The sequence below is a fragment of the Raphanus sativus genome, chromosome 4, assembly GCF_000801105.2.
Source record: "Raphanus sativus cultivar WK10039 chromosome 4, ASM80110v3, whole genome shotgun sequence".
NCBI lineage: Eukaryota > Viridiplantae > Streptophyta > Magnoliopsida > Brassicales > Brassicaceae > Raphanus > Raphanus sativus.
In genome coordinates, this window is record NC_079514.1 from 1,262,853 (window position 1) to 1,283,770 (window position 20,918).

The window sequence follows — 20,918 nt, forward strand, 5'->3', positions numbered from 1 at the left end:
ATTTTTTTGTAATGCCAAAGCTGACTTACTCGATCAGACTTGACGAACAATACATCGCAAACCAATCTTGTCTTTGACTTGAGCTTTTTTTCTTTTTTTTATCAACTAGTATTTGACTTGAGCTTAGCCATCCAAAATTAGATGAAACCATTTGTATAAAGAATCCAAATCTATAACAGAGAAATAAGGTTATAATAGTAATTGATATTTGAAAATGACTAACTATTACAAAATGCGTATCATTACAAAATGCGTCTGCCTAACTTTGTTTTAAAAACAAATAAAATTAGTTAAGTATAAATAACTAACATTTATTTGTTTAGCTGAATCTATTTAGTCACGTCGTTACCAAGCTTAACTTTATTTTAACTTTAACATGTATGGCCCGTCGTATAAAAGCAACTCGAACTGTTACCATCTCCGACTATTGGACCGAAAACAATTGGGTCAACGTGTGCTAAACATTAAAATCATGTAATCAAAGAACCAATGAAGGAAATTGGGGTGAATATTAACACGCGTGTTTGACTAAAAGGTCCAAAATAACCAAAGAGCAAACAAATTTCAATTGGACAATGAACACAATCTCACGCAAACCAGCTTGGAAGCTTTTGCACCCGACCAGACCAGACCCACTTGAGTTATAAAGCCACCACCCAAAAAAATCAGAAGACTTCGATTTTTATACACGTGGGTCTCGCTTTTGGGTATTTGAAAGTGACATAACTGAATACGTCATTATGTTCACGTCATATCTTATCACTCCCAAATTCCCAATGTTTTTTTTCTTTTGAACAAACACTCCCAATGTTTATAATTGATTTCTTGCTTCAAACTAGTTCACAGTCAAGTACTCAACATATTGTATATAATTATGATGAATTAATGATAATGTGCTATCAATTATATATCATGTTCACCAATACTTTTTGGGTATTCTTGATTTTATTTTATTTTATTTGATAGAGTTCGACCTAAGAAAAATATATACAATAATGAAAATGTATTTAAGAGTTCTTTTTTGCTAAAATATAAATGTACTTTAAGAGTTACGAAATTTTAAAAGACCTCTATAAAATACCCCCAAGTAAATTTAATAACGCAGCTTCCCAATTACGCACGTTCCCGATAATTTGACTATATAATCCAGTGAATGGAGAGGAAGACAGCATAACTCATTCAATTTGTGGCTGTACGTTGAATCCTCGAGAGAGAGAGAGACACACACACACAAAAAGGGTTTTAAATCTTTTATACAATGTCAAAAAAAGCATCGGCCATATTGTTTGATTTAGAATCACAGGAACGTGGTGGTTCTCCTTCATTTATATCACAAACACTCTCCAAGGATCCACGGCCAACCTCCGACGGAGACGGTGGGCGGATTCCGTTAGAAGAGTGGCTGCCGATCACAGAATCAAGAAAAGGGAATGTTTATACGGCGACGTTTCATATTTTCTGCTCGGGACTTGGTCTCCAAGTGCTTCTTCTTCCTGCAGCTTTAGCATCACTAGGATGGTAAAATCTCATTTGTAATTAAAACTTTATATCTTTTAATAACTTCTCTTTCAATTTTACCATATTTAGAAAGTGTTTTTTTCCAGGGTATGGGGAGTGATAATTTTAACGGTGGGGTTTGCATGGAAGCTTTACACCGTTTGGCTTCTTGTTCATCTCCACGAAGCTGTACACGGAATACGTTTCAGCAGATACTTGAGACTCGCAATTGCTTCATTCGGTAATATTAAATTCTATAGAACTTTGTCGTTTTTGTCATGCAACAATTTTAACGTTATGTCACGATAACGATATTATAGGTGTGAAGCTTGGGAAACTTCTTGGAATATTCCCTGTGATGTATCTCTCAGGAGGAGCTTGTTCGATTCTGGTTATAACCGGTGGGAAAACAATAAAACAACTTCTACACATTATATACGAAGATGACGAAGTACCACTTACTACCTTGCAATGCTTCGTGATCTTCAGCTGCCTCGCAGTGGTCATGTGTCAGTTTCCAAATCTAAATTCTCTTTTTGGGATCTCGTTGATCGGTGGTGTTATGGCCATAGCATACTCCACCGCAATCTGGAGTTTACCGCTAGCTAGTATTTCGCAAAGAGATCAAAACAATGTCTCTTACGCTACAAAGGATACAAGTTTCGATACCATTTTCAACGCCATTGGATTGATAGCTATTTCATTTCGCGGGAACAACCTCATCCTCGAGATACAGGTCTTAAGATAACACTTAGAAAATTTGCATTATAAAACTTATTTATATACCTTTTCAACTTAAATTAGGTCAGTGTTGACGAGGTTTTCTTGTGATATTTGTAGGGTACTCTTCCTTCCGATTCAAAGAATCCCTCAAGGAAGACAATGTGGAAAGCTGTGGTGATCTCTCATGTGTTCATCGCCGTTTGTATGTTTCTAGTAGCCATTGTTGTATATTGGGCATATGGTGACAAGGTACGTAGAAATTCAACACTAATATACTTTATATTATTGCTCTCTATGTGTTTGAACTCTAATATTAATTCTTATATATTCAACACTCCGGAGGTTTAAAATTCGATTTTCCCACTTAAAAAGTGATGAATGTAGAAGATATGCCAGCTCACTCGACGTTCGTTCGTTGTAAAAAAAGTCAAATTCTGTTAGTTAAATTGGGCTCAGGGATATCACTGTGGGCCGCATTCTTATTAGTTAAATTGGGCTAAGGTTCGATGGTATTGGGTTTGGAGTTCTAAGTGTTAGTTTGGCAAAGCTATGGCCTATGGGTTTGGGTTTGTAACGGAGAATGAGAATAGACCACAAGCTAAACAGAGACTGACATTTGAGACACAAGCTAAATAGTGTCTCAGCGTTGAGACCAAAGACCATTTGGCACAAGCCTTTGGTCCGGACATGAAGCAAAACAGAGACTGAAACAGAGCAATTGATACAGCATCTGCCTCTGCAAACACATCTGTTTAGTTTACTACCATTATATAATACGCAAAAATGTTACATACTATATGGCATCATTAGATCATATACAAAGCTTAAGTTAATATTATTTGGTCAAATTTGTAGCATGGAGACGAAACGGTCGACTGAAACGTTGTACTATGACTTAGTATTTGCTCGTTTTGTCTGATATCCTGGTCCTAGTCATTAATGGATCAGTTTATTATGTCAACCAACCATACACAACTTTCCGACCCAAGTGGAAAGAATTAATGATGATGGGGGTAATCTAGTTTCAAAGCAGTTACGTTCCAAGTGCGATGTAGAATTGGGCTAAGCTGGGCCCATTCAATAGAAATGGGCCTCCGACACCTACGATCCTCCTATCGGGAAACAAAAGAGAGAGAGAGAGAGAGAGAGAGAGGGACGATAGGAAGGGGAAAAGCAGAAAGAAACCCTAATTTCACACCAGCAGCAACAAGAGATGATGAAGAAGACGCAAACGATTTTCGGCAAGGTGATTATTTAGAAATTTCTTTTATCCGGATTTGTATGATCCGGTTTCGCTGCTATTCATGATTTTGTATTGAGATCTGCAGTACTGGCGTAGAGGTTTTTCATCCATCGCTTCTTCCCCTCTGACCTCGAGGGTCAAGCAGGAGTTGGCGGAGCAGAATGGCTTGGGTCTCTTTGGAGCATTTATTGGTGGATGGTGTATCAAAGCTTCCATAAGTATGTTCATGATTGATAGATGCTTCTTTAGATTTTGCACCAAAATCCTTAACTAGTTCTATTCAATTTTTTTCAGATGTTTACAAGAAAAGAGAGCATTGGTACATAGTGGACAGATTGTCTAAAGAGAACGACCAGCGTTTTGTTGATCTGTTGACTAGATCTTCCCAGCTCACAATGGTAAGGAATCCTTTTTTTTTTAAATATATTTTCGTTATCTGCCAGCCAATATTTTGAACCATTCTATTTTCTTGCCTATGTTTCAGGCAAGGACTGAAGCCAGTCGCAAACGTTTGATGGATATGAAAGACAGAGTCGATTCTGACTAGTCTCTTCCCCGATGGCAATCTCTCTCTCTCTCTATCTATCTATGTACTTCGGTGTTTTATCTTGGACTCTATATATGCGTTTGTGTAATAATTATTATTGTGCCTTGTATCTGCACACTCTGGAACATATGCTTGTTGGAGTTGATTGGAGATAGTTTATCTTGTGCTTTGTTGTTGGTATTTGTAACTAATCTGTGTCAAATGATCTTAGAACAACAACTAGTTCTGATAATAGCATCTATTATTAAGTCTTAGATATTAACATGAATCATCATCATTTATTTAACCATCTAAAATCTACAAGTGGGCACTTTGTTTTTATAACACAATCTGTGCTCTACTGATCTTGTTTTGTACACCACAGATTCTAAAAATTTGGTTAGCTCATTACAAACACTTGAGGATATTGATATTTTCAATATCTTAACAAGATATTTATTTATGCTATTACAAAAGCAACATATTATAAGTACTGCTGCGCTGTTGATTATTACAATAATAAAAAGGTGAAATTAGATAACAACTTGTCCCACATCCCATACCAAGTCATCGATAATTCGGTATTACAGAGACACACAAAAGTAAAAGAAATATTTACTCCCTCGGACACTTTTCGTGTTTCTAATTACTAGAAAGAACACAATCCACTTGCCACACACTTTATTGGTATTGATTGTCATATATGCCCTCCAACACTATCTACTCTTCGTTACTCTCACTCTTTTCTCAACTAAAATGATAGTTGTTTATTGATTAATTGTTTAAATTTTAAAACGAAAAATAAAAGAATAAAAATCACTTTCCCAGTTCTTGTCAATAATCCCTAATCATAATTCTATTTTGTTCTCCTTCTTCTCTGCGATGAAGGTATAGAACCCTAATTAATGTCTGATTACCAAGGCTGGGCTGTGTTCGTCGGCTGCGATATCCTTCTTCGGTATTAGCGGATGAGAGTAACAGCGCATGATTTCAGCCCTTCGATGCCTTCATCACGGTTCACGATGTGTCATTCCACCACTACACGAATTCCTCTCGCCCGCGTCCTATCCTCTGTAAAACGATCTCAGTCGTGGTGTCTATGGCGAAGCGCCGGAGTCGTCACTTCGTTAAAGCTCTCTGTGTCGACCTCTAAATTTTTGCTCGATCTGAGACTGCTTCGCGGAGTTAGCCTCTCCAAGCTGTTCACTCGCGTAGCCGTGCTCCACCTCCTCCTCATCGACTGCCAGTGATCCACACCATGTATTTCGTGTTTAAGATCTCTGTGGATGGCCGCCGGTGTTCGTTCTCTTGCGGGGAACAACAGAGTCAAGCATAGTCTCATGCAGAGATGATGTTGTGAGCTTTCACCATCTGATTCTCCAAGCATCTCTGTTCTTGCAAACTCAAGAACTATGCAGCTGACAGTAACATCTCTCTCTCTTCTCTGAGTTTTTATTGTGAAATTCGATTTATTTTGAGATTCATAATTAGTTTCTGTTGATTTTTTTTCCTTTTATCTACTCAAAATTACCTTCTTTTGTAAGTCACTTTCAATTCTCAACGGTATTTCTTATTTGGATTTAAATATGTACACGGCAATGCTATTGTTTTGTGTTTATGAGGAAAAAAGTTAACATATGGTGTTTCTTTTGTTAGACAAGTGGAAGAAAAAAAAATTCCAAGAGGAAGAAAGATAACTAAGAAGTTGCTATAACATCAGCTACCAAGAGGAAGAAACATAACAAATGACAAGCTTTCTGCAACAAAGATCTCTGTATTTCTTGGAAATTGAGTGGAACTCTAGTTGCAGAGCTTGAGACAAAGATGTGGACAGTTGTTGTGTGGATGTGGTCGGTGTGGACATGAGAGTTGTGGCAAGTGTGAAGTGGTCAGATAAGTGGTGATCAGATGAGATATGGATAATAGTGAAGATTCCTCCGGCATCTTCTATGTTCTTTGTAATATATAATTCTGTGTGTGCGGTACTCAAAGGCGAGTATGGCGGTGAGTCAGCAGCATAGCTTGGCGGAGGAGGATTTGAGAGTTGGCTCTGGCTTTGAAGATTAAATGTTGGTGGATTTGTGGCCGGTTTCGAACATGCCGGTCGGCTTGGACATCAGGATTTGTTATACACTGTGTTCGTCAGAAATGGAGTTTTGGTTCCTTGTATCATCTTACTCGCACTTGTTAGCTCGTCTTAGATTGGCTTTATAAACCATTATGTAATATATTTTCCTAGCTTTGTAAAGTTTTCTTAATTATTGTTAAGTTCTTTGTGTTATCCATCCACCTCCTATCATCGTGCTTGTTCATACCAAACTAAGCTTGACAGAAATGGTCACTACGAAGTTAAATATCATGATAACTACAACTTCACTACCTCATGTCGCCGTGTCCACATCCACAACGAAACTCTCATCTTGACCACAACCCCATTGTCCACCAATAACACATCCATATTACTTTTGACTACCAAAACATGCATCCACATCCACAGAAAAGGTGTCCACTAAATTAATAAAATTTAATTAAAAGTTACATGTAGATATGTGAATATCAAAATAAAAAGAAAAAAATATTTTATTTTATGTATATATATTGGTAAATTTTTATTTATTCAAAATATGAAACAATGATGAATAAATATGTTAGGGTCATAAAACTTTTGTTTTTCAATACAGTCTTTCAGAAAAAAAATATTACATGTTGCCTTCCTTATAAAACTAAGGTTAGAGGATTTACAAATGCCAGCTGGATCCCAACGAGACCTCCTCAATCTTTTGTCTTTACAATTTCGTTAGTCTCTTTCTCTAAAGAAAAGGGCTTTAAAGTCAAAATTTTCTTCTCTCTCTTAAACAATGTAACTCTCAAGTGAATTGTGTTCTTTTTTGTAAAGAAAATAGAGAATGTGTCTAAATGAGTAAAGCACTCAAAGTAAAATTAGATATTCTTCGTCTTCCAGTTCTTCATTCGTGCCTCCAACGCTGCTTCGGTTTCATCACAGCTTTTCGATACTTCCAGCAGTCTCTGAACACAACAAGAGAAAAGGAATAAGAATCATCAGAATGATAACAAAGAAAAAAAAGAGCTAATTGCAAATCCCTACCTCCTCAACTCCCTGAACTTGCGCCGAGACAGAGTTTGTTGTTAAGCCACCTTAAACAAACCAGACGAACATGTTAAAAAAGGAACAAGGTTATCAACAAACAAAATGCTAACAAATCAACATCATACCAATCACGTATCCAATACCACAAAACGCCCCTTTATAGGCGTATCCAACAACTTTCGAGCCGCGCTTAGTCACAACAACTAACACACAAAATTTGATTGCAAAATACCAAATTTTAAATACAAGTCAGATAATACATAATTGATTGACGGTGATAGATATTGCTGTGCAAATAAATGAGATACCTTTCTCACCGACGGATGAAAAATCACGACACTGCAGCCTCCCCTTGCCACAAGACTGCAACATTTTGTTCCTTTCCAATCTCAGTGATTAACAGAGCAACCAAAAGCATAGAACAAAAACAAACAAACAAAAGACAAGATCCCTCCATTACCTTAGCCAACGTGCTTCCCAGGAACCTCATCATCTTCTTCTTCTTCTTCTTCTGTCCGGCGTTATAATCTAGGGTTTGTTTGTTCTGTTTCTTTTCGAGATTGGGGGTCTTTCTCTGGACCCAAATCTTTTTTTTTTGTCTAGGATCCATTTGGGCCGTTAATGGATCACCTTTGTGCTTATTTATTTTTCATAGAAATGGGCCTTTACTCATATTAATTAAAATATCCCAAGAAGTTCATTGGCCCATTTTTACATATTTACATGGAGGATTAGAGACATAATTACGACGAGTATATGAGAGTTAAAAGATGAATGAACATTTTATTAGTTCAACTGTTTCATTCTTGTTTCTCTCTAACTTCTCTGAGTTCAAATATTTGTTCATTACTCATATAAGATCTAGGGAGGTGGTGGAAATTTATAAATATTCTGAAACTAAAAACAATTTAATCCTGAAAATCCAAAATAGACTCAAATCGTTATCTAACCTGACTACTACCATTGCTGCTGCTACTGCCACTACTCTTTGCAAGGCCTACATCATAGCCTATGGAACGATCGGCTTTGAAAAGACCCGTCCGGAAGATGGTCCAAAATTTCACGATGGAACAGAGAGACTGTAAGTTACAAAAAAAAAACAGAGAGACTGTAACGTGTGTTTCATCGCTTCTTCTATTATTTTCCGACCCAAACTGAAGCTCAATGACGTCCGTTAACGCAAAGTTCCTTTGACATTACAATAAAATAAATTCTGTCCCGATTATTTTTATATGAGTGAAGGCAAAGAAAAAACTTCTTTAACAATGAAAGCAGGTTTTATATATATAATGATATTATAGAAAATTATTTATTTATTATCTTTTCAAATTGAAAAAAAAAAACTTACTTATGTTGGAATGAATCTTAAGTATATATAATCCTTCGACGTTTTGTTTACTATATATGGGAAAGACTCTCTCTGTCTTGTTAATGATGATGCTCACAAGCTCTCTCAAAAGACTTGCAAAGTTGAGGTTATATTAAAATTAGGATCTAAATTTTTTTTTATCTTATTTTTAAACGGATTTTCATTGCTTTTGTCTTGTTCAATATCACTTAGTATTTGCTCGTTTTCTCTGAGATCCTGGTCTATTCATTAATGGATCAGTTCATTATGTCAACCAACCATACAATAAAACTTGATTTTTTTTTGTCATGTCTTTTTTAAGAAGATGAAGAAAAAAACGGTTTTGTTATAAAGTAAAGAAAGAAAAGACAAGAGAAGAGAGGAATTGGTGTATCTTATTCCATGAATAATGACCTCCTTATATATGATACAATAGCTTGGAGACAAAGCTTAACTTGGAGTGGGGAACAAGTATATCTAGGACTTTCCATATGGACATCACTACAATATTTATAACACTTCCCCTTGATGTCCAATATGTCGAAGTGCTTTTAAAACGCCGTAGATGCTGCCTCGTTAAAAACCTCACCAGGAAAACCCAATGGGAAAAACCATGGTTAAGGGAAAAAGAGTGCAGCGCGTAATGACTTCCCCTCATGTGTACATTCGTCGAGATCTTTGAGATGATGTAATCTGATCAGGTGAACTAACTTCTCGAAAGTAGCTGAGAGTACCGCCTTGATGAATAAATCAGCCAATTTGTAGGACACGAATATCACCGTTCTTCTGCAGTGCTTGAGTCCTCCTATGACTTGATCATTTTCTTCGATTCTCTTGCTTTCAAAGACTTTAAATCAGCATTAGAGTTTCAAATACTCCTTTCTGGTGTGTATCATTTGTGTGTTCTTTGTTGCCTCGTTAAAACCTTTTCATGGGAAAACCAAATAGGATAAAAACCATGATAAGGAAAAAGAGTACAACCATACACATTTCAATATTTCTTCCCCTGAAAACAATATCTTCAGGATATGCATTTCAATCAAATAAATTTCCTTTGAAATTAGAATATCATAATAAACTCTTTCTATTAGAGTATTCAAGACCTATGGACTTCTGGTCCAAAATTCTCATTTGATATAGCTAATAATTTCTTGGTCTATTTAGACTTCAAACCAAACATCTTACATACAGTCTCCTGGACATTCACCTCGTACATACGAGTTATTCATTCATAACTATAAAAGTTATTATTATGACTTTCTTTCTTGTCATATGAAATTACATCTTTCAGTTATGAAAGAGAATAATAACTTGCTTAAATAACTTATGGCAAGGGACTTGTATGGCTTTAATTCCAATACCTTGGACCATTATGATTCCCTTTTATCCACTGATGCAATCATAAGAGCTCGTGCTTACATTTCAGTCCCACAGTGTAATCTTATTACTTAAACATCGCAGTCCAACTTTTCTTTGATGGCGTCTCATGACCATCTTTACCATTTGCTATAACTATGCATAATGATAGTTGATACCTCAAAACCATATCATGTTTTGGGTTGGCATATTATTCATCTCTCATGGATGATTGGACTTGAATGGAACCGGATATGACCTTTGATTGTATGGTCTTTGGCGTGAGCCTTAATGGTTCTCTTTTTCTATCTCTGTGATCATCTTATATGTCACTTAGGGCGTGCTGATCTCAGTCATACACATGTCCACGGCTATGGTCTCTGCTGCAAGTCATTGCAGTCTTATCATATGTAAAACATAGCTTGTTTTAAGTATGGTACTTCAGGACCAGTCATATATATGATCATCTTAAAATATTTAAAGATCTTTTAAGATAACATCTCTTATTCTAGATGTCTAGTTTGGAACACATAACAATGTAGTCTTTTCAAGATCTTTCTTCCAAACAAACAATTTGTTATAACTCTTCAAGAGTTTGGATTTTATTCAAATCAATGATTCTATTGATTCATAATTTCTTGATAAATACAAATGGATGTACTGATTAACTTCTAATATTTCACATATCCCATAAAACATATTTCGATTGAATAGCTAGAGTTCTTGGGAATATAATTTTGATATCATCAATCCTTCAAGGATTATATCTCTTAGGGATTATCAGTTTCCAATGGGTTGTATAGTTCAAGTTCTTCCTTTATTGCCAGACTAGTAAGAAACTTGAAAGTAGTTGCATCTACCATATGAGACTATGTCTCTTCACAATCAATTTCATATTGATCTTACTTTGGTGCAACCACATTTCTATCCCATTTATTTTACACCTTCTAGTGTATGGACTACTGGTCCAAATACATCTCTCTTTAACAAGAGTTTGTATCTTTTGTCTATTACTTCTTTATGATTTGGCCAATCATTTTTGTGTGTACACTTTTCAATAGACTTTATTTCATGATCCTCTTTCTTATTCATCATATCAACTGCTACTTTGCATGCATAAATATTATCGACGTCGATTTTCTTATCGGTTCCATTTTATTTCATACATGACATAATTTATTGAGATCTCTTTGTTGTCTCAGGTACCTGAATTTCTTTCAGTCATGTTTAATGTCTCTTCTGGAGATCATTCAAAAACTCTTATTCCTCTTGACCATTATTAATGTATGCTCCTTTTCGTTTACGAGGATTTTTATCTTTGGAACCAATATGTCTACTACGCTTCAGGCGTAACTGGCAGTTTGATATTATTCTTCTGGAACATCAATTCTTATTTAGAGCATTTATAGCTGGTATATGTGACTTGGTCACACTATATTAGGGTCATTAGTTGCTTCTGGCAACTGATTTACTAAGCTATAGAATTATCTTTTAGATTTCTGATTCACTTTTTCTTTAGTCTGAGGATCAATGATAATTCCATTCAACTTGTTTTCTTCTCCAGCTTTTTATTTTCTCCTCCTTATGTTGGAAATACTAATTCAGTATTTAGCATTCATATCGAGCCTTGTTTATATCCTTCGGGGATGACTATAGATGCTTAAGTATCAATGGAGATTCATATCCAACATATATTACCAACCTCATTTGAAAACTCATCTTATTTTAAGCTCTGTGGTGGAGCATCTGGAATGTATATCGCCATCCAACATTCTTAGATGAAAATGGTTGGTTTCTGACCCAATACCAATGATGGGGAGAATTAATGATTACTTTTTGGCTTGATGCAAATTAATGTTGCTCAAAATATTTAACACTTATCCCAGTGAATTTTTTTTATAGTCGTCAAAGACTTAGACGTGAATTCACCAATAAAGATGCATAGTGGATGATCAGTCCACCAACATCTCCTTTATTCATGCCAATAACTTCATTTGGCTGGTGAAAACCGTATTTTCATTTTATCTTATGAGCAAGAAACATTTGTGAAATTATTCACAAGAATCTTCTGGTTCTTCAATGAATATTCACATAAATCTTTATGTATCATTTCGCATCATCACTGAACCAAAATGGTCTAACTGGTTCATGCCAAGTATTTTGTAAACTTCTGGTTTACTCTATATATATCTTCATTACACTAATCTTTGTGTAGTACAATATATAAGAGGATGTAGATACTTTTTCTAAAATGGTTTTACTGCCTTGAGAAATATTTTTGGAAGTGAATTCCTCTGCTTAGTATCTAAACATAACTTGTCTCAAAATTTCATAGATTTACTTTGAGAAAGATTCATCAATCTAACTTTTAGTGTAAACATAATCTTCTGGATGTTTCACTTATTATAAAATATGAGATTCTTTAACTCTTCCCCTCGAGATGATATCACTACAGGTTTATCAATCTCGATTGAATCTCATATTAGAATCAACAAGATGCCTTACATGGGCCATGTACTCTTTCTTAGATCCTTCTTACTTTTGAGACTTATAAGAATATAATACATTAAGGATTTTAAATTGCATTCTTATGTGCAATAATATTATGTACTCTTCAGGAGCATTCATATATATCCTCTTCTTGAACTTTCTACAAGCTTTATACTACTTGTATTGTACTCACAATAATTTTCTTTCATCTTTATCTATTCTTTATTACCATCTTTATTTTCTCAACTTCAAGTGAGAATTTGAGTTCTAAAAAGAAACTCATTGGTCTTGACCTTATTTATATCCACATTCACGTCTACAACCACTTCTATGATCACTTTCTTGACCAATACTATTTTGTGGATTTTTTTTTTCAATGTCATATTTCTCTTCAGGAGAATGGTTCATAATCAATTAGACGTGATTATATCAATAGCTCATTATTTTTATCAGTCTCAAAGAGACAAAATATAATATAAACTTTTTTAATTTCTTTTCTCAATCATATGTCTACTGGACACATTGTTTGTGTAAAAGTTTCTTCGAGAAATTTTACTTTTAAACTTAACATCTAATATAGTTGAGATTTATTTACAGACTTCAGGTCTTGTAAAATGCATAATGAGCTTTAGGTAATCACATTCAGGTGATAATACCTTTTTAGATTATTTTCCAAGACGTATGGATCTTTTAAGGTCAAACCTTAAACTTAATACTCTTATATATACAATGATAATAAAATATAACATATGTATATCAGTATATATATCAGATTATATTACTATTAACATTTTACTATGAGTGATAAATCCTATTCATCCTTCTTTTTTTTTGTTTACTATTATAACATTTATTAAATCGTACTATCATACTATTAATCATCTTTATATTGATTACTTTTCAATCAATTTTCTAAACAAAAAAAAATATATATACATATATATATATAGCAGATGTCATGTGCAAATTAATACATCTAATCAAATTTAATAACATGAATGTATACTGAGCATGATCAATAGAACTTATCTCAACGAGGATGACATGAATTGGAGATTGTAGACCTGACATATTAGAAACACTTCATGTTTCGCAAGTGGTTAGAATCGCGTCTAAAATTTTGTCTTTCACAAAAACATATATAATCCTGAATCATTAAAATAAATTGCTCATGGAAACATGGCTGTTATGTTAGTGAACATTAATATTTAATATCAATCATAACACTAACTTGATAGAACAATACAACCACTCGTTTGATAATTTAAAGCAATAAAAAATAACCCATAAAGCATGTTTTATCAAAACATATTAAGAGAATGAAACATGTATCAATATTTCGTATGCAGTAATCGTAATAACGAGTACGTTTGAATAAGCATATGCGTTCTAGCATCACGATGATAAACTATATATCCATCTACAATTATATTCTTAGTAAAAGCAAGATAGACATAACCAATGACTTATCAAACTAATTCAGACTAGTGATTTGCCAAACCAAAAAGAAAAATACCATATCAGTAGATTCGTTCAGCAATTAAAGTCACACTTATAAACTTAAACAATTCTAATATGTAATAATTCCAATATGTAATAATACAGTCCTTATACACGTTTCTATATAATCCTTATACCTTTTTTTTTTTCTTCATACGAAGACCTTTAAATCCAATATGTAATAATTCTTAAACAGAACATGCCCTCAACTATAAAATAATATTACACATACGGTGAGTCACAAACAAATAGTATTATATGCAATCAGTCAGATTCAACTTAACGTGATGTATTCTATGCATATTAAATATAATTTCAAACGTATGGCTAATATAAAATAAGCATATATATTCAACTGAAGTTGAATCAGTCGTGAGATAGGTCTTATAAAAGCCATAAGCATATAAAGATGTTAACCCAATAATGAGATCAACAATAAACGAGTGATGCAACAACATATATAAGCAATTATAAACTTAAAGTAAATCACTAAATAGCACTGTGCAGTAAAAATATTAAAATCATTCATACGAACATATATGAACGTAATCATTATGAAATTGAGCATCAGCTTATAAGTTGACATGATCGCATCAAAGATCGGACGATTTATTACCTCGGATGAGGGAGAATCGATGTCATCGACTAAAGCTTCATTAACTCAATATTAGAGATTCGTGCTGATAACGTGTTATAAAGTAAAGAAAGAAAAGACAAGAGAAGAGAGGAATTGGTGTATCTTATTCCATGAATAATGATCTCCTTATATATGATACAATAGCTTGGAGACAAAGCTTAACTTGGAGTGGGGAACAAGTATATCTAGGACTTTCCATATGGACATCACTACAATATTTATAACAGGTTTAACCTTGTTGCTGTGATTGTTTGTAACCATAAAGGGAGGAAAAAATATATCTTTGTCTGTAATGCAATACATGTTGTAACTTGTTAGTTTTTAATGGACAAACAAAAATACTAAAAGAATTGGATGATTTCATGAGAGCAAAGTTATAGGGTAAATCTGTATGTCCTCATTTAGAGGTATTCACATTTCGTTTTGCACAAAAAAATTTGTAGGCTCAATGACCTAAAGAATGTTAAGAATTGAAACTCTGTATTTGATCAAGGACCCAAATTCTTGAGTACTTTTTGGAATGACTTCTTGAGAGACTTTCTTGTGGCTAAGTATTTCTTGACCTCTGGGGATAGATCTCCACGCTTTCTTCGTAGAATAGATTGGATATCTTTGAGACCTTCTTTCATATGTGACAAAGCGTCCTTGGCGACGTTGCACAAATCCAAGATCATGAGGGATCCATCAATAAGCTTCTCGATCTGATCTTGAGATAAAGCCTGGTTGGTGATAGATAGTCGAATCATCTTGTCAAGAGAATCATACAAATCTTGAAGCAAATATGATTGGATTATACGCCTTAGAGAAATGAAGGCATGCTTGATCCAAATATGTTTGATTCTTGGCATTGTAGAACTTCCATGTGGAGGAGAAGCTTTTTCCTTCACTGTAAAGAATAAACCTCTGACATATCTCAACATTCTAAATCAGCCATTATTCATTCTAATTCAAAAAGCTTATAAAAATAGTATTTATTCATCACTAATCTTCATTGATTTTGTTAGTTATCAACATTGATTGATGAAAGTAGTTTTCTCAAGAGCGCGCATTCACCATTCTTTGAGTTATATATCATGATAATTACTTGAACTGTTTGTTTAACTTTCAATTTCACTTCTCTCGCTTCAGTTCTTGATTACACAAATATGTTTTACCGAAATTTGGATTATTCATGAACCTTGGTTAGAGAAATTTGATAAGACCAAACAAAATAGACACACCAATAGTTATCATTATTGATTTAAGTACTTTCCATGCTCATTTCATTTACTTTCTTCATTAAGACTCTTTCTCATTTTTGATATTAGTTAGTGTAGTTTTCATTACATCATTTTCATTCTATGAATCTAGTTTACATAACAAAATTTATTTAGATTGGTAGATCTTTTTATAGTTAGTTGGGGTGCTTCCATATAACATTTGTGACAAGCCGTCAGAAATCACTTTTATTAAACTAATTTTCATAGTTAGTTTAGGTATTTAAGGGGAGTTATTGGAATCACAATTTGGAAGGAGTTTAGTGATTTTAAAAGTTGACAGATTTTTAAAAGTTAAGTAGAGTTGACAAATTTTTATCAAATACTTTGTATTGATTTCAACAGATTTTATTAATTATCATGGATTTTCAAAATATTTCTCGTTATAAGGCAATGTATATAATCTCTCTAGAACTTTTTCAAAAATAAAATCCGAAAAAACCATATATATATAAACATCAATTGATACAATGATACACATTTCTCATTTTCCTTATGTTTGGTGAGTTCTTGTTCTTATTGGTTTTCTTGTGATAATAACTAGTCTTGTTTTCTTTGACTTTTTGTGATTTTTTCGAAACACTATTCTAGTTATCGTATGAGTTATATTTCTTCACCATTATTAAATCAAACAGTTGTTTTGTCAAATATGAAACTATAAAAAATATAATGAATTACAGATCATGTGAGTTTGGTTGCTTCACCATTATTGAGTTTGGTTTAGTGTTTTTACGTAGATAAATATTCAATATGTGTATGTTTTTTTTACTTCACAGATTTCAGAAATCTTATGAATATAGGTGATATTTTCAAAATCTAGTCTCATAAGTAAAAATATAAGGAATCCACTTTCCAATAACAATAGAATTTAACGGAATAGTAAAATCCATAATAACTAAACTTTATGAATAACAAAAGATTTGAGTGGAATTTAGAAATCATCAAACCAATAACAATAGATTTTGGTAAGACTTTTAAAATCTATAAACCAATAATAGTGGATTCTCAAAAATTTTAAAACTTTTGTAGAATTCTTAAACCAATAACCCCCCCCCCCCCCCCCCCTCTTAGTGACAAATCATTCTAACTAGATATTTTCCATGATATATAACATTACCGAATCGTTCTGACAAATGCTTTACCAAAAGGAAATTTGTTGTGATTACTAAGAAATATACTTTGAATGTTTTGTAATGAGTTGGAGAAACATAGATAAAAATTCTTTCTCTTAGTTATGTTTTGTAAACATATTGACTGGGTATGTTAATGTAACCATAGAGTGACGAAAAAGTCATATTTGTTTGTAATGCAATACATGTGAGTTTTGTGTTCTGATTAACCATCAAGAACCTAACCTTAATTTATGAATGGAAAGAATAATATATACTTGGTCTCTGTTTTAAGCTTTTCATATTCAGTTTTACATATTTTATTTCACCTTAATTAATACATTTAGCCATTGTTTAACAAAATAAATAATGTAGTAAAATTTTCTTATTATAACCTTTTTGTAAATGTGGATGATTTGTTTCTGTTTGTTTGATTGTGTATATTTGTAGCTTAATGTATGGTAAGAACATAAAGGTAAAAAATAATAGGATGGTAATAAAAGCAAAGTTATGAGTAAAATTTGTATATTCTCATTTAGAGCTATTCACATTTCCTTTTGTACAAAATTTTGTAGGCTTAGTGACCTAGAGGATGTTAAGAATTGAAACTCTATATTTGATCAAAGACTTTGAGAGTGATTCAAGTCCATCTTCAAGATCTTGAATACATGACTCTAATATCTGCACATCCTCAATCTTTAATGATTTTTCAGATTGAAACTTCAGATTCACCACTGTGAATTCATTTGCTTCTCCTTCAAATGGAACTCTGTTCTGGTTCATCAGCTTTGTGACCAAAGACCATTTGGCACAACCCTTTGATCCAGACATGATGCTAAACAGAGACTGAAACAGAGCAATTGTTACAGCTTCTGCTTCTCCAAATACATCTAATGACTCTTTGTTTTGGCAGACTTTTAAACTCTTGACTACTTTTTGGAATGATTTCTTCAGAGTCTTTCTTGAGGATAAGTATTTCTTGACCTCGCTTGACAGATCTCCACGTTTTCTTCGTAGAATTGATTGGATCTCCATGAGAACTTCTTTCATATGTGACAAAGCGTCGTTGGAAACATTGCATAGATCTAAGATCTTGAGGGATCCATCAAGAAGCTTCTCAATTTGTTCTTGAGATAAAGCCTGGTTGGTGATAGATAGGCGAATCATCTTTTCAAGAGAATCATGTAAATCTTGAAGGTTGCTAAGTGTTTGGCAAATAGAAGAACTTGAAGCTGCTTCAGAAGATCTCAGCCTTGTCAACTGCTCATCCACATGAACGGCTTGAGGGTGTTGTCTTGAAGGGTAACTGTTAGAGCGAACATGGAAGGAGACTGCCATTTTGTGTTAGAGAGCTGAAAGATGTTTTGTTCTGCCTCCATTAGATATCTTGTCAAAGCTTATATACACCCTTGATTGATGGAAGACATGGTCTGTGACAGCGATGATTATGAAATGTCTCACTAATGCAACCAGCAACAGTATTAATAATCCAAAAAGATATGATTCAGATTTATTCACATGGATTATCTTATAAAATAATGTTGTTGCGGTAACGATTCTGCATCTTATTGGTTTAGGTGCATGCAAAACCAGCAAGGCATGTCTGGCTGAATAATATGATATCAGCACAACTCGTGGATGCAATCATGTACACCATCTTAGTTATCTGAACTATTTGCTGGTTAATGCAGATATTGTCTGCAAACTACTTTGCAAGATTTGATTTCTCCTAATTTTAAAATGCTAATGACACGAAGTGGAATATATGATATATCCATGAATGGTTCTGTTACAAACCATGCTGGATTTTTCCCTTTAAACAAAGACAAAAAAATGCAGGGTAACCTCGTGCACGTTCAATTATTTTATTATGGTTATTTATTTGGGAAGCTAGAAGGAAGGAGGCTTAAGACTTTACACCTTTAGTACTTGATCAAGACTTTGATTTTACTTCCAGTCAAAGTCCACAAGAACAGGTTTACACTTGGGTTAAAAGTTAAAACTAACGAACCAAAACAGAGAAACAATACTAGACCGAGCAAAACAGAGTACGTATAAATAAACAGATTTTTTTCAAAAAAAATTTAACATAACGAACATTTTGTATTAATGTAAAGTACTTATGAGGGCACACTTGAATTGATCTGATGGAAATTCTCTGATACTAGGTGAAGCCTTACTCAAGGTGTGTAGAAGTGTCAGTTATATTGAGGAGCTTTTGTGTATTTTATTAATAGAACATGAATATCATTTTCGTATGTTATGTTTCTTACGAAGAAAGTAATAACTACCAAGTCCTATGGGTCTGGTCACGCTTAGTGATTAGTGGGGTTAACTCCTGAGAAGATGGACAAGACTAGCAAAGATTATATGGACAAAGAAAACTGTTTGTTTCTAATTCTCATTTTGCAGATATATTAACATTTCCATTTCTTTACAAAACTTTATAGGGGCAATGACCTAAAAGATATTAAGAAGTGAGACTCTGTATTTGATCAAAGACTTTGAGAGTGATTCGATTCCATCTTCAAGATCTTGAATGCACGACTCCAGCATCTGCACATCTTCCATCTTTAACGACTTCCCGGATTGAAGCACAGAATCCACTCTTGTGAAGTCATTTGTGCCAGCTTCACATGTATCTTTGTTCTGGCTCATAATCTTTGAGACCAGTGACCATTTTCCACAAGCCTTTGATCCGGACATGAAGCTAAACAGAGATTCAAACAGAGCAATTGTTGCTCCTTCTGTTTCTCCAAACACAACCAACGATTTATCGGTGCTCTCTTTGTTCTGTCCCACTCTCAAGTTCTTGAGTACTTTTTGGAATGACTTCTTGAGAGACTTTCTTGTGGCTAAGTATTTCTTGACCTCTGCGGATAGATCTCCACGCTTTCTTCGCACAATAGATTGGATATCTTTGAGACCTTCTTTCATCTGTGACAAAGCGTCCTTGGCGACGTTGCACAAATCCAAGATCATGAGGGATCCATCGATAAGCTTCTCGATCTGATCTTGAGATAAAGCATGGTTGGTGATAGATAGTCGAATCATCTTGTCAAGAGAATCATACAAATCTTGAAGGTTGCTTAGTCTTTGGTAAATAGAAGAGCTGGAAGATGAAGAAACTGCCTCGGAAGATTTCAATCTTGTCAACTGCTCATCGACATAAGCAGCTTGTGGGTGTTGTAAAGATGGGACGCTGTTAGAACGAGCATGAAAAGAAACAGCCATATTTTTTTTGCTTTGAGCTTTCTTTCTCTGCTTTGAGATGATGAAAATACTTTGGTGTTTGTTCTGTTTTTGATTGGCTCTCTGGTCAATACATATATACAACACTAAGGAAGAGAGTCATGAGGAATCTTTAGGTAGTTCAAATCTTGAATTCTGATTTGATCACATGAAACTGGTATTTTATAAAAAGATTGTAATGCAAAGCCAGCATAGCTTGTCTCATTCATGCATATGGTAACAGCACCACTCGCGGATACATTCAGCTTATATTAATCTTTTTGAAGGTTGGTGAAAATCTTGTCTGCCTCCTATACTACAGAATTTGATCTCTTTCAAGTATTTTTAAAGCTCTTATAGTTGTGTCATGAACTGTAATGTGCTAATATTTATTGGTTGAAAATGAGGTTTTGAGAGTTAATATATGCATGAATGGTGCTGGTATCATCATCTCCAAGAAGACAAGCTTACTGGATTTGTCTTTTAAACAAAGTCAATAAAGTAAAGAAGATCCACTCGTGCAATGCATAAACATTGCTAATAATAACAATGAAATGCCTGAGGTCTTTTATATATATGAATGGACATGAATGCAGAAGATGTGCCAGCTCACTCGACGTTTCATTCGTTGTAAAAAAAGACAAATTCTGCTAGTTAAATTGGGCTCAGGAATATCATTTTGGGCCGCATTCTTGTTAGTTAAATTGGGCTATTGTTCGACGGTATTGGGTTTGGAGTTCTAAGTGTTAGTTTGGCAAAGCTATGGCCTATGGGTTTGAAGACAAAAAAACAATCGTTTTCGATTTGTAACGAAGAACGAGAATAGACCAAGCTAACTAACCAACCAATTTTCTTTATAAACACATATAACATACAGATGCGACGGCTTAGAA

General features: G+C 34.0%; 4 protein-coding genes across 6 annotated transcripts; 1 reads left to right on the forward strand and 3 right to left on the reverse strand.

Moving 5' to 3' along the window:
• Positions 1 to 1,185: 1,185 nt before the first annotated feature.
• Positions 1,186 to 4,197, forward strand: LOC130511906 (lysine histidine transporter-like 7). The gene is made up of 7 exons (XM_057009762.1): positions 1,186 to 1,518; positions 1,605 to 1,738; positions 1,818 to 2,233; positions 2,338 to 3,466; positions 3,549 to 3,681; positions 3,758 to 3,861; positions 3,948 to 4,197. Exons 1-4 carry the CDS (start codon positions 1,259 to 1,261, stop codon positions 2,566 to 2,568), a joined length of 1,041 nt encoding a protein of 346 aa, XP_056865742.1. The 5' UTR covers positions 1,186 to 1,258; the 3' UTR covers positions 2,569 to 3,466; positions 3,549 to 3,681; positions 3,758 to 3,861; positions 3,948 to 4,197.
• Positions 4,198 to 6,672: 2,475 nt separating this feature from the next.
• Positions 6,673 to 8,262, reverse strand: LOC130511907 (uncharacterized). 3 transcript variants are annotated; one of them, XM_057009764.1, is made up of 5 exons: positions 7,559 to 8,262; positions 7,407 to 7,461; positions 7,224 to 7,298; positions 7,096 to 7,145; positions 6,673 to 7,016 (listed from the first exon to the last, which is right to left on the reverse strand). In XM_057009764.1, exons 1-5 carry the CDS (start codon positions 7,706 to 7,708, stop codon positions 6,930 to 6,932), a joined length of 417 nt encoding a protein of 138 aa, XP_056865744.1. In that variant the 5' UTR covers positions 7,709 to 8,262; the 3' UTR covers positions 6,673 to 6,929. The 3 variants fall into 3 exon arrangements, with proteins under 3 accessions (XP_056865744.1, XP_056865743.1, XP_056865745.1); XM_057009763.1 differs by having other exon boundaries at positions 7,224 to 7,301; positions 7,559 to 7,750; XM_057009765.1 differs by having other exon boundaries at positions 7,224 to 7,301; positions 7,407 to 7,477; positions 7,559 to 7,746.
• Positions 8,263 to 17,379: 9,117 nt separating this feature from the next.
• Positions 17,380 to 18,132, reverse strand: LOC108853557 (uncharacterized). The gene has a single exon (XM_018626968.1). It carries the CDS (start codon positions 18,130 to 18,132, stop codon positions 17,380 to 17,382), a length of 753 nt encoding a protein of 250 aa, XP_018482470.1.
• A 1,087-nt stretch (positions 18,133 to 19,219) lies between these two features.
• LOC108849927 (uncharacterized) lies at positions 19,220 to 20,028 on the reverse strand. Its single transcript, XM_018623528.2, has one exon. It carries the CDS (start codon positions 20,026 to 20,028, stop codon positions 19,255 to 19,257), a length of 774 nt encoding a protein of 257 aa, XP_018479030.1. The 3' UTR covers positions 19,220 to 19,254.
• Between the last annotated feature and the right edge of the window lie 890 nt (positions 20,029 to 20,918).